At 39.3% G+C, this 12,629-nt stretch overlaps 1 protein-coding gene across 1 annotated transcript in view; it reads right to left on the bottom strand.

Annotated features, from left to right (window-relative positions):
• Positions 1-501: 501 nt before the first annotated feature.
• Positions 502-12,629, bottom strand: part of b3gat2 (beta-1,3-glucuronyltransferase 2 (glucuronosyltransferase S)) — an 81,971-nt gene continuing 69,843 nt past the window's right edge. Inside the window, exon 4 of the mRNA XM_042010278.1 lies at positions 502-2,179. Within this exon, the coding sequence (XP_041866212.1) occupies positions 2,093-2,179 (87 nt within the window). The 3' untranslated portion in view covers positions 502-2,092. The remainder of the gene's footprint in view (positions 2,180-12,629) is intronic.

The following is a 12,629-nucleotide window of genomic DNA, read 5'->3' as shown; positions in this document are numbered from 1 at the left end:
CCCCACCCCCCATGTTACCCGAGGCAAACGAGAGCACTACTGGAATCACAGCAGTTTGTCTTTCTGCACTTTAAATGGCAGAGCAGGTCCAGTGTCGTCGTCCTGCCGCTCAGATGCTCGTCAGGGAGCAGCAGGGATGAAACAGCTGCAAGTTCACATCCAGCTGATACAACTGCCACCTTTTTATTTAGATTTACTTCAAGTTCTGAACAAGTGTGACTCCCAAAGTGTTTCACCCTCCATATATGACGCTGTAACCGTACGTTCTACCATCCACCATCTTTATTGTGGTGTTTAGTTATGTGCAGTACAAGAGAAGCACAATTAGTCTGCAACAAATAAACCTGGATGACCAATCAAAGGGCAACGAGGCTGGACAAGGACCTGTATGAAACTCCTGGATGGGTCGCATCACCATTGTCCAGACCTTTTTAGAGCGGGCAAGCAGAACACACACACACACACACACATTTGCACACAGATCACACTGCTGAGTGCCCATGCAGATCCATGTCTGTATGCACAGGGTCCCGCTGCCATGCAATAGCTGTAGCGCTCCTAATAAATTTAGCGTCCTCCAGGTTTATTTCCAGTGCATTTACATTTTCTGGTGCCTAGTACAGAGGAAATAAAGTGGTTTTCGTGCATTTAAACCGTAAATATAGAGGAAGGTTTCTGTGTATCTTCGTCTAATGGCTCTCTATTATAAATACTGTTTTATTATTTTGAAAATTCTCTTTTTCTTTTTTGTTTTTTCTTTTCCAGGTTTTACAAGAGGGTAATTTAAAATAAAGGCTGTTTGGTCCAGGATTTTGTCCTGCTTCTTCTTTTTAGCTTGTGAGCATTAGTCACTTCTTCTGTTCCTTTAAACTTCAGTTTAACATGTCATTCAAGACCTTCCACGTCTTGCCTCAGAGATATTTCAAGGACAGTTAGACAGTATTTAGGTCAGTAACTGATGCACTAATGTATACACAAGCTTGTGGTTTATTAAACCAAAGAAGGTCCAAGCTGACTATACTGGCATCATCTGATCAGTATTTTCAGATCACATGACCAGAAATTGTTGCTGTTCTTCCAGAACAAAGATGAACTATGATGATCAAAGTAAATTGCTCAGCAAAAACAGACTGAAGCATTTAATTTCCTCCCCTCCTGTAAAAGTTATGTTGGCTCATGGTTAAGTATTGTAACAGTTCAACAATTTTCATCTTTACAAGAGCAGTAAAACAAATAGAGCTTGTTTTAATATTGTTAGCCTAGCTTAGCATCAAGGCTGGTAGACAAGAAACACAGCTAGCTTTGCTGGTTTAAACCAGTAATTGAATCTAAGGACAATTTAGTTCAGTATTTAAGTTTTAATGCAACTTTTAGCCTATTTGTTAATGTTTTTAACAAGCTAAGTAGTTGTAATGTAACTTTAAATGTCGCTAAATGTCTAGAAAACATTGCTGGTATTACATTTAAAATAAGGAAAATTTTCACTAAGACAATCAGATTTTCCACATTTAACATTTGACATGTCGCCTTTGTGTTATTTTCAATTAAATTTAACTTACTTTAACATTTGAACCTTCCTTTCCAGCCTTTATACAAAGCTAACTTGGTCATAAGTGAAGTCTTTTACCAGATTTATCCTGAATGCACAGATGTGAAACATGTTCTTAGACACATGTAAATCTCTTTTCAGTTTTACTATTAGGGGAAAAAAAATAAGGATGTGTGCAGTAGCTAATTATCTGGACCAAAAACCTTTAGAAAACAACATCACAGTGAAACTGACTGAGGCTTTAAAAGAAATTTAAAACGACATATTGACAATTCAAAATGATTCACGTGACACTCAGCAACAAGATTCTTTACATTTATAACTTCAGTTTTTATATCAGCAATGATGGACGGAGGAAAACAAACGGTCCAGCTCTATCCAGGTTGTCCAGATTCACAAGCCAATGTTTGAGAGACAGCCAGGAGTCGTGAATCATGCAGCTCCTCAGAGTCCGAGTCCACCATGAACAGATTTTATCTGGCCAGTAAGGAGAGAAGGCAGGAGGCGGTTGGCAGTCCCAGCCAAGACAGTGACAATGTGCAATCACACCTCAATGACCACAGTGTCCTTTCGATGCTTTGGCTCATTGGCAAGGTGTGGTTTTTCTGTGCGAGTGTGCCAAACCAGCACCTGGAAAAGATAAAAGGAAGCAATGAGAAAATCTTCTGACAGCAGAAACACAGAGCTCTGGAAAAATAAAGAGAAAATCCACTGGCTTTTGTGCCCAGATGAGCTTCACTGACACTGAGGACAAAACATTGCTGAATATCTTTAGGATGAAAACTCTGTGAAACCTGTTATTTTATATTAAAACATTTTTTAGGGAAACATCCATTAAGTAAAACCCCAATCTCACCGACCCACATTTTAATCTCAATGGAACATAAACAACATATCAGATGATAAAACTGAGACATTTCACAATTTCATGGAAAATATAAGCTCATTAGGAATTTTATAGCAACACATCTATAAAATATTTAAACAGGCAACAAAAGTCTAGAAAATTAAAATAACTGGAGGAGCATTTGACAACTAATTAAATTGGTGACAGGTCAGTAAGGCTGGCTATAAAAGGAGCATTTCAGAGAGGCAGAGCCTCTCAGATGTGTAGGTGGACAGAAGTTCACCAATCTGAGACAAACTAGGTCTAAAAATTATGGAACAATTTCAAATGTCCCTCAAGGTAAAATTGCATAAACTTTGAATATCCCACCATCTACAGTTTATAAAATCATCTGGGAATCATGAGGAATCTCTGTGCGCATGGGACAAGACTGAAGGTGAAAACTGGATGCTGGTAATCTCAGGCAGCACTGCATTAAAAACACACGATTCTCTAGATATCACACAAAACTCTTAGCCACCGTCCTTTAACCAAAACACCAAAGTGTTTCAGCTCCTTTGTCAGGAAATCAAATAAATTTAATAAGGTTAAGGTGTCTTTAAGGTGGAATTCCACCAATAGGAGTTCTCCACCTGTAATGGAACTTTCCAGATAGCATAATCTAACATGTCAGGATACTCTCATTCAGGCCACACCAATAGGCAACAATACACCTTCTCTACTCTATCCAAAGAGTACCTTGAACAAGAACAGGTGAGTCCAGGAAATGCTCTGACACTAAAAGTTTTGGGGCAACAGTGGCTCAGGTGGTACAGTGGATCGTCCAAGATCATAGAGTTGGCAGTTTGAATCCCACTCCCCCTGTCAATCTGTTGTGTCCTTGAGCAACACACCTCCTTGCCTCCAGTGTCTGTATCGCCGGTGTCTGAATGTTCGGTGGTGGTTTATCTCAGGGTAGCACATGAAGCTGCACATGAAGCTAACCATCACCAAGTATGGATGAGGAGTGATGGAAAGCTTCACTCCTCAGGGTGAATTTTACAATGTAAGACTGCATATAAAATATGGATGTAGCCATCGGGCTGAAACATGAAGGCAGTGATGCAAGCTAACAAGTCGCAGTGCATCATATGACACTTCACGCACCAGCAGGTATCATCGTACTGCAGACTGCACCTGACCTGACAGACGACTTTGACCTCAAAATCCCACGTCAGAGCTATCTCTTCTTATCACTAGAAAATGTTTGTTTGAGCACTGATATTATCTAGAGAAAAATCAGAACCGCTTACATCCTTGATTGACTTGTTTTCTCAACCTTCAGAGCCTCGCATTGCTTCTTAGAAAATCTATAATGCAGGTATCACCTTTTGTCAGAAGGATTTATTCTGAATTTCAGCTTGAAGACAAATAATTACTTTTATCAAACTTGTTCAGAATTTAAAGACGGCCAAGCTTGAAACATTTTTAACATTTTTACGTTCCAATAAAAAGTTAACCCCTTGACACCGCTTCTGACCTTTGTTTATTAAAATTCTTTTTATCAAACTGATTTATTCTATTTGCTTTTACTTTTATATTAATTATTTATATTTGTTTATTAACTGTAATTAATCTATTTAGTATTCCATTATATTTTCCTTCCAGTCTTTTTGGTTTATCCATATTTCTTCCTGAATTTATATATTTGTGTGTATACATGTGTGTGTGTGTGTGTATAAAAGTCACTTTTAGTGCTACAAACATTCTGATATCACAGTAATGTCTCGTACATATGCAAATCTTTTTTTTTTTTTTCTTTTGTCCATTTTGTTGTAGGGCTAAATTAATACTTCAGATTAAACACATTACCATGTTTTTACCATTATTTCTTAAGGGGTTGATGACCACACTGTGCTTCGTGATTGTGGTTATTTAAATATAAATTTTTGGTGGCACATCATTTGTTTTTTTTTTACATTTTGTTAAAGACTTTGGATATAAAAATGAGACTTTTCTTCCCATTTTTTCCTGGGTCAGGCTTCAAAGGGTTAAGACAAAAAAGATCTAACCTGATAAAAAAACCCAGACAATCAGGCCTGATGACCACATCCCTGTAATGTCGTCATAAAAAAGTCTGTTAGCTGCATTTCATGGATCTTATTCTCAGTTCTCACGGACAGACACTGCTGTAGTCTCTTGCATTGTAATCTCCTGTTGAATTCTGTGCTCAGCAATCTGCCAGAAGAAAATCCACTCAGGAAACTATCTGACACCTCTTGAAATGGATCAAATAAATGCAGCCAGCTCCTAAATGCAGTTGTTTGTCCTCTGTTTGCAGCCAATTTCACAGCAATATAGTGGTGAGAAAATGCTGCAGTGGGTGCAAAGATGGATGTGTTCCTGCAAAGGGGGATGAGTCTCCTTCCTCTTAGATTCAAATGAAGTTATTTGAAGTGTTTCTTTTTTTAGAGCTATAACTAATGAGCCTATAAGAGTGCTCAAAGCTACACACAGACTCACTGAGATCATGCAGGCATGATTTATTGCAGACTGTGGACACTGACGTTGTCTCAGGGCCTCTTCAGGTGGAACGTGTCACTTCCTGCACACTGTGCCGCTAATTGGCCCACTTTGCATTTCTAATGAGGCTAATGTAGCAGCTACTAAAGCGATGATCCAGAGCTGTGGGGGAAACTGAGTCTGTGCGCACACACACCAATTATGCAGTCAGAGCTCCCACCCGTTTCCCTGGACTCCCTCACACACCCCTCTCTTTCTTCTACTCGTTCATCACATTCACTTTTTCTCTTGGCTTTGTTCTTGTTTTTACCACTCAGCCCTCTCTCCTGCTCTATCCTCCTCTTCCTCCCTCAGGCAACGTGCAGACAAAAAGCTTTGCCAGGTTAGTTTCTTTTTCTCTTTTGCTTGTGAGGAGAGGAGACTTTTACTGTTACTCTCCCTCAGGTATGAAAAGTAACTGTGGTGAAGCAGTTTTAGCAGTTCAGTTCTGGATGAATTGAAAATTCAACTTTTGTTCCCGCAAAAGATCGAGAGAGATGGCCGAGGGATATGAACCTTACTGGTTCTGGTTCTGCTGGAGGTTTTATTCCAGTTAAAAGACAGTTTTATCTCTGGTCACCAGTGCATGCTCAGGATGGAGGATTGAATCAAAGAGAAGGTTAAAAAATTACTTTTTAAATTAGTTTATATTAACACAGTATTATAAATATAATATAATATAATATAATATAATATAATATAATATAATATAATATAATTGGTTTACTGTTGTTTCATGTTCTTGGTTTTTTGTATTTAGTTTAGTTCTGTGTTGGTTTGTGTTTGAGGTTCATTAGTTTACCTGGATTCATTCCCCTCACCTTTGCCTTGTTAGTCCTTCAGTGTATTTAAGCCATTGGTTTCACGTCCTCCTTGCCAGTCCATTGTTGTGTCTGTTGTTTGCTGTTACCTGTAGTCCACACCATGCCAGAGTTTTGCCTCCAGAGTCTTTTGTTATGTTGAGTTTAGTTTGACTTTATTAAAACTCTTTACCTGCACCGGTTTGCCTCCCGCCTCCTCAAGCCTGCACTTTGGTCCTCCCATTACACATCCTGACCCTTTCTAGAACATTTTGTTTGATCATAGATTGGAGAATTAGAAAAAATGAGGCATTTTTATTTTAATTTTAAATAGATATTTTAGATATAAAGATTTATTTAGATATTTAAAAAATTTAATTAAAAAAATTTTTCATATAAAAAAGAATATATATATATAAATACATAGATTGATGTCATGTAAGAATCCCCTCCCCATGCTGCTTTTTGACTGGTTCGAGATCAAGAATCTCCAACTCTGGTCCTGGAAAGCCACAACCCTGCAGGTTTTAGATGTTTTCCTGCTCCAACACACCAGACTCAAATTAATGGGTCATTAACGGGCTTGTGCACAACTTGACAACAAGCCGTTGGGGAGCAGGAAAACATCCAAAACCTGCAGGACAGCAGCTCTAGAAGATCGAAGCTGGAGATCCCTGTTTTTTCCCTATTTTTATTTATTTTTTTGAACTTGTTTATTTGTCAGGGACAGAACATAATTAAACAGAGCACTTCTGTAAAAATGCCAGATTTAGACAAGGGGCTACTTTTCTCTGTTGTCCCTGGTCTTGAAAAGGCTTCCTGGAATAAAGAAAAACACAACGAGAAAATTGTGAGGAAAACAAATATCCTCACACCCTGGAGGCAAAGCCACTGAATCACAAAGCAAGACAAACAACCACTAAAAGTCAGACTGTTGTCCACTAAATGCAAGATTCACATTTCATAAGTACCTCCCTAACGTGTTTTTTTAAATAATAATCAACTAAATGTGTTTTATCTGTTGATCAGATGACCTGTTGCTGGGCAATCTAAGCTCTAGATTATAGATTATAGATAATGACTCAGCTATTATCTGTTCAGTTTGCTGAACACCGAGATCTAAAACTCATCTTGGATTTACCCCCCCCAAAAAAAGGAAATCTGCTGATTTCAGTTTTTCTGCGTTTTACAAAAGTCTCAGTAAATAAACAGAATCAAGTCACAGCTAACTCACTGTTTGCTTTAAATTCATTATAAGGAATTATGTACTGTTTCTCCTTGTTGTTCCAACAAGATTTACCTGCAGAAACATCAGTTCCTGATCCAGGTAATAAAAATAAACTCTAAATGTAAAGAAAAACATAAAGCTGTATGTGCTGACTGCTGAGTCCGTCGATCTCCAGCAGTTCCGGTAAACTAGCACGTCCCAAAATGGTTCATTGCATCTAACTTCTTAACTGTAAATACACTGAAAATGCTTTGAGGATGAGATCATGCAAACCAGACCAAGTAGTGGTTACAGATGCATTTAGCCACATTGATGCAATAAAACTGAAGTTTAGCTGGAAGCTGAGACCCAAAGCAAATGACACAAACAGTATTATAGTCTTTCAGCCAGTGTCATCAGACCTCCCTGTCTCTCTACTTTCTTCTATCATAATGCCTTCTTATTTTATCTCCACTTTCAGCCGGTCCATCCATCTACCCCCTTTCCTCTATAGAGGCTTTTACTCCTGCTGCCCTAATCTCCCCTCCTCCTGTCTTCTCTATCTCCATTCCCTCCTGTGCTATCATCTGTCTCCATCTGTTTCCACCTTCCCCCTCCTTTCTTGTCCTGTCACTGCTGTCTGTTGCCATTACTTTCCTGCTCTAACTACATTACAGCTCCTGTCAGTCGTCTCCAGATACTGACCTGGCCATCAGATGAGCATTTCTGCCCTACATTGTCAAGGTCGGGTTTCAGGCTCTGGGAGCTGATCCCAGACATTGTGGCCCAAAGTGGAAACAGCCTGGAGCGAAAAGTGTCTGAGCTTCAGGTAAAGGCTTAATATCAAACTTTTTTTAAGCCATAAAAGATGGAAGTAAAGTACTTCAGTCTTTTAAATATGAGATGTAGAAGCTCAGATGTTTACAGTTTTATCAGGGCCTATTTTATTTGCATATACTGCAGCCAATCTACTGTTTCATTAATAAATGATGTGTTGATTGATAATCAGTTGAAATTCTCATAATTTCAGCAAAAGATGATTACTCTTAATTACAAGCATCAAATTCATTGATTTTGATGCTTGTAATTATGGACAGTTTTTTAAAGAGATTTAATGAGGCTGTTCACTCACTGGCCACTTTATTAGAACCATCCATTCAACTTCTTGTAAACACAAGCCAATCACATGGCAGCAACTCAACACATCTAGTCATGTCGACATTTCTGAAGTTCAATCTGAGCGTCAGAATCAGGAAGAAAGAGGATTTAAGTGACTTTGAACGTGGCATGGTTGTTTGTCTGAGTATTTCAGAAGCTGCTGATCTGCTGGGATTTTCACACACAACCATCTCTAGGGTTTACAGAGAATGGTCTGAAAAAGAGAAAATATCCAGTGAGCAGCAGTTGTCTGGACCAGAATGTCTGAGGTCAGAGGAGAATGGGCAGACTGGTTGGGGGTGATAGAAAGGTAACAGGAAGTTAAATAAGCACTGGTTCCAACCAAAGTCTGCAGAACAGCATCTCTGAACACACAACACGTCCAGCCTTGAAGCAGATGGGCTACAGCAGCAGAAGACCACACCGGGAGCCTCCTGTCAGCTAAGAACAGCAAACTGAGGCTACAATTCACACACACTCACCAACACTGGACAATAGAAGATGGAGAAACGTTGCTGGTCTGATGAGTTTCCATTTCAGCTCCACATTCAGATGATAGGATCAGAATTTGGTGGAAATCTAATCATTGTGTTTTTAATTGATAATCTACTTGTGAAAAGTATTTTGTTAATTGATGGAAAAAAAAAGTTAAACACCCTTAAGGCTTAAACACTTCTTTTTTTAAAAGTTCCACCTAAAAAAGAAAATAAGAAGATCAGGTTGTAAAAGTTCCACCTCTGTGCAAACGTGAACATCTTTGGGCTTCATTAATTAAGGATATTTAAATGAATTAATCATGATTAATCACTATTTGCCTGAAATCTGCCCGTATGCCCCCAAGCGCATGCTTACAAATATTTAATGGTAACTGACCTTCACTTGGTTTTTTTTTTTTTTTTTTACGTTTTATTACATTAGATTATCAATTTAGTTGAAAAAAATAATCAAAATGTTGCCAGCTGTGGTCTAACTCTGCCTGCCCCACCTCATCAAAATTTCTATAAAACTGTTCTGTTTCTTTTTTGTTTAGTTATGTCTGAGTCACTGTTTTAACCACTTGTTCGAAGTAAAAATATCAATGAAGATAAGATAAGAGAAACTCAGTAACCGTCCAAGTCTTTATGCCTGGGTCTGAGTAAAATTAGAAAAATACTCTTAAAAAATTTTTTTTATTTTTGCCTGATCAAAACTAAAGCATAAAAGTTAATTATTAAAAAACGGATGCTACTTGAAAATCCTCCCCTGAAGGTTGAACAAATTTCTTGAGACAGAACTTTAGCCGGACAAATGCTGCATTCATTTTCGTGAGACTACTGGGAGGCTTCTTTAGTGAACCTTTCATGTTTGGAAAAAAATCTAAAATGATTTTTGGTTGCATTGTTAAAATAAATAAATTCAGATTCTCATTAGGAGAGACTTCAAGGAGGAGGAGGTTGACGACGGCCCACATCTAAGCTCACAAACTAGTGGACGAATGAAGTTAAAACATCATGATTACTCTTTGATCCAAGTTCTGATGTGTTGTTTAACTTCTCGCTGCAGGAAAAACGATCAATGCCGTCGTAGTTAACAGAGGAAGTGACTTTGCAAGTGACGATGTCATGTCTAACTTTCACAGTAACTGTGACGTGATAAATACTGAGCTAACATTCTTGTGACTGATGACTGATTATGTCATAGGCTGCTAATAGCCTGTATTAATATCGGTGGCAGGGCACCTCCATTAGTGTAATGGGGCTTATAATGATGATGATGGTCTCAACACAGAGCTGTCTGCAGCAGCAGCCAGCTGTAAATGACGATCCAGCAGCTCTGGGGGTCTTTATCCTATTCTCAATGTGAAATATTTATTTAAAAGCACCCGGGGGCTTACAGTGTAACAGTGTGACTGGCACACATATGGAGAACCAGGAAACTTAGATTTTCCATTTTTTGACTGGAGGTGAAACAGCTGCGTCCTGCTTTTCTACATGAGCGAATGCTAAACTTGCAACAGAGAACAAATCAGCTAAATATAAAACCATGCTGCCACTGTTTCATCTGTTGTACCCCACAACACAAATATGAGCTAATAGTTAGGCTATTGTTACATAACAGCCTAGACCCTGAGCCCTGCTCCTCTGCAGTTATGCCCACATACTGATTTATTCGTAGCAGTCTGCAGCTTTACTTTCACGTTACCTTCTGCTGCTAACCAAGTGGACCTGTCCTGTCTCCCCTTCCTCTGTACTCATTGGCCATGATGCTGTTATGATTGCCTTTGACATCACTCAGGTGACTCTCCAGTTAGTCTCAATCCTCAAATCCTCTACTGCCTGAAGCTGCAGCTGGCAACCATCATCCTTGTTCTGTTCTGCAGAAGACCCACTGAAAGCTGGAGGGCCACTCCAACTCAACCTGCAGCAGGTGGAGAACTGTTGCCAGCTGTGGTCTAACGCTGCCGAGCTGGAGTCTGTTCACAGGAGGAGAGACTTGAGAGAAAGCTGCTAAATATAAACTCACAGGCCACTTTATTAGGTTCACCCGTTCAGTCGCTTGTTAACACAAATATCTAATCAGTAACATCTGGTCATGTAGACGTGGTGAAGACGACTTACTGAAGTTCAAACTGAGCATCAGAATGAGGAAACAAAGGGGATTTAAGTGACTTTGAATGTGGCGTGGATGCTGGTCTGGGTCTACTGGGATTTTCACACACAATCATCTCTGCCACTCCTGTCAGCTAAGAACAGGAAACTGAGGCTACAATTCACACAGACTCAACAACACTGGACAATAGAAGATGAAGAAACGTTGCTGGTCTGATGAGTTTCCATTTCAGCTCCACATTCAGATGCTTGGCTCAGAATTTGGTGGAAACATCATGAAAGCATGGATCCATCCTGCCTTGGATCAGTGGTTCAGGGTGCTGGTGGTGTTGGGGATTTTCTTGTCACAATACACAACCTACCTGAGTTATTGTTGCTGACCATGTCCATCCCTTTATGACCACAGTGGAGCATCTTCTGATGCTACTTCCAGTAGGATAATGCACCATGTCACAAAGCTCAGATCATCTCCACCTGCTTTCTAGAACATGACAGTGAATTCTCTGGACTCCAAAGGCCTCCACAGTCACCAGATCTCAGTCCAGTAGAGCAGCTTTGGGATGTGGTGGAACGGGAGATTCTCATCATGGGTGAGCAAAATGTCTGAGGAATGTTTCTACTACCTTGTTGGATCTATGACACCAATAATTAAGACAGAAAAGGTTTTAGCAATGTGTACCTGATAAAATGGCCAGTGATTTTATGCATATAAGCAGTGACTGACACAGTGAAAGGCAGATTTTGTTGATATTTTATGAGCTACTTGTATATATTTCTGAAAATGTTGCTGGTGAAAATTAAACTATTTAACTTGGTTAAAAAGCAGAAAAGAATTATACTCTTTGACCTGCTGCTGCTTGTTTTAAAGTAATTTGCAAAACATAAAAAAAATCCAGGTTTCTTGAGCCTCCCTATTGGTTCACCTCAGTACAGACTCCACCAGCAACTCCAGATATCAATGCCATCGGTGTTCAGATTGGTTCTTCAAGACATCAAAAGCACCTAAACCGAAATTTCATGGAAGTCAGTAGTTATTCATGCTCTTGGTCTGAATGGCTGATTAGAGCACAAAATGCCTGTAATAGGAGGACTACGTCTGTCACTGCTAAGTGGTTTGGAGATAAAAAGTCAGGCTGAATTTCTGACAAAGCAACAAAAACCATCAGCTTCATCCAACACGATCATATCAGAACAGCTGTCTCTGTAACAGCTGTAGACGTCACATGTTTGGCTCATCAGTTCCTTGAAAGGCAAGAAACATAATAGCATCCATTTCTCATAAAAAGTCCTTTCAGGCAGCTTTGTGATGGTTGTCAAGAGGATGAGTGGCTTCATAAAACCAAGTGCCAACAGGGGCTGTGGTGATTTCAGATGAGGTGCATCGATCTAAGCTGTCTCAGAGCACAACAAGAATTGATAGAGCTTTGTTGCCGTTTCCATCCAATCCAGGCCATGCTGTTCTATGTTTAGACTGAGCCACTAGCTTAAAGCATGAGTCATACTGTCAACAGTAAGGAGGGATGCCCGATGGTTAGTTACTGCTGTGATGGTGGCCATTAAAATGACTGCAGTTTCAAATCTGCTAGACACAAACAAACAGTGAGATTTACACTGATACTGGGCTTTCAATTAGCCGTGTCTGGTAACACACTGCTGATGCATTCTGATCTGAAACAAACAGGTTTGCAGAAGGTCACCATTTAAAAAAAAAAGAAAAATCAAAACAGCACCTTAGTGTTAAAAACAGTCTTATCTTGAGTTTAAAGACACGGAAACTCCCTTCAGTGTGTGTTTATTAAAAACTCTCACACTGAGTTTACAAGGTCTCAAACTGGACTCTAATCCATGTTCTCACCACAAAAAAAGGTCCTAAAACTTTACTTCCAACTCTTTTCCAGTTTCCTAATTAAATATGTTGTGATCGCCAGCAAAAGCAAAG

This window comes from Melanotaenia boesemani, chromosome 16, assembly GCF_017639745.1.
Source record: "Melanotaenia boesemani isolate fMelBoe1 chromosome 16, fMelBoe1.pri, whole genome shotgun sequence".
NCBI classification, from domain to species: Eukaryota; Metazoa; Chordata; class Actinopteri; order Atheriniformes; family Melanotaeniidae; genus Melanotaenia; species Melanotaenia boesemani.
The sequence above is the reverse complement of the archived record's forward strand: the minus strand, read 5'-3'. Positions and strand labels throughout refer to the sequence as shown.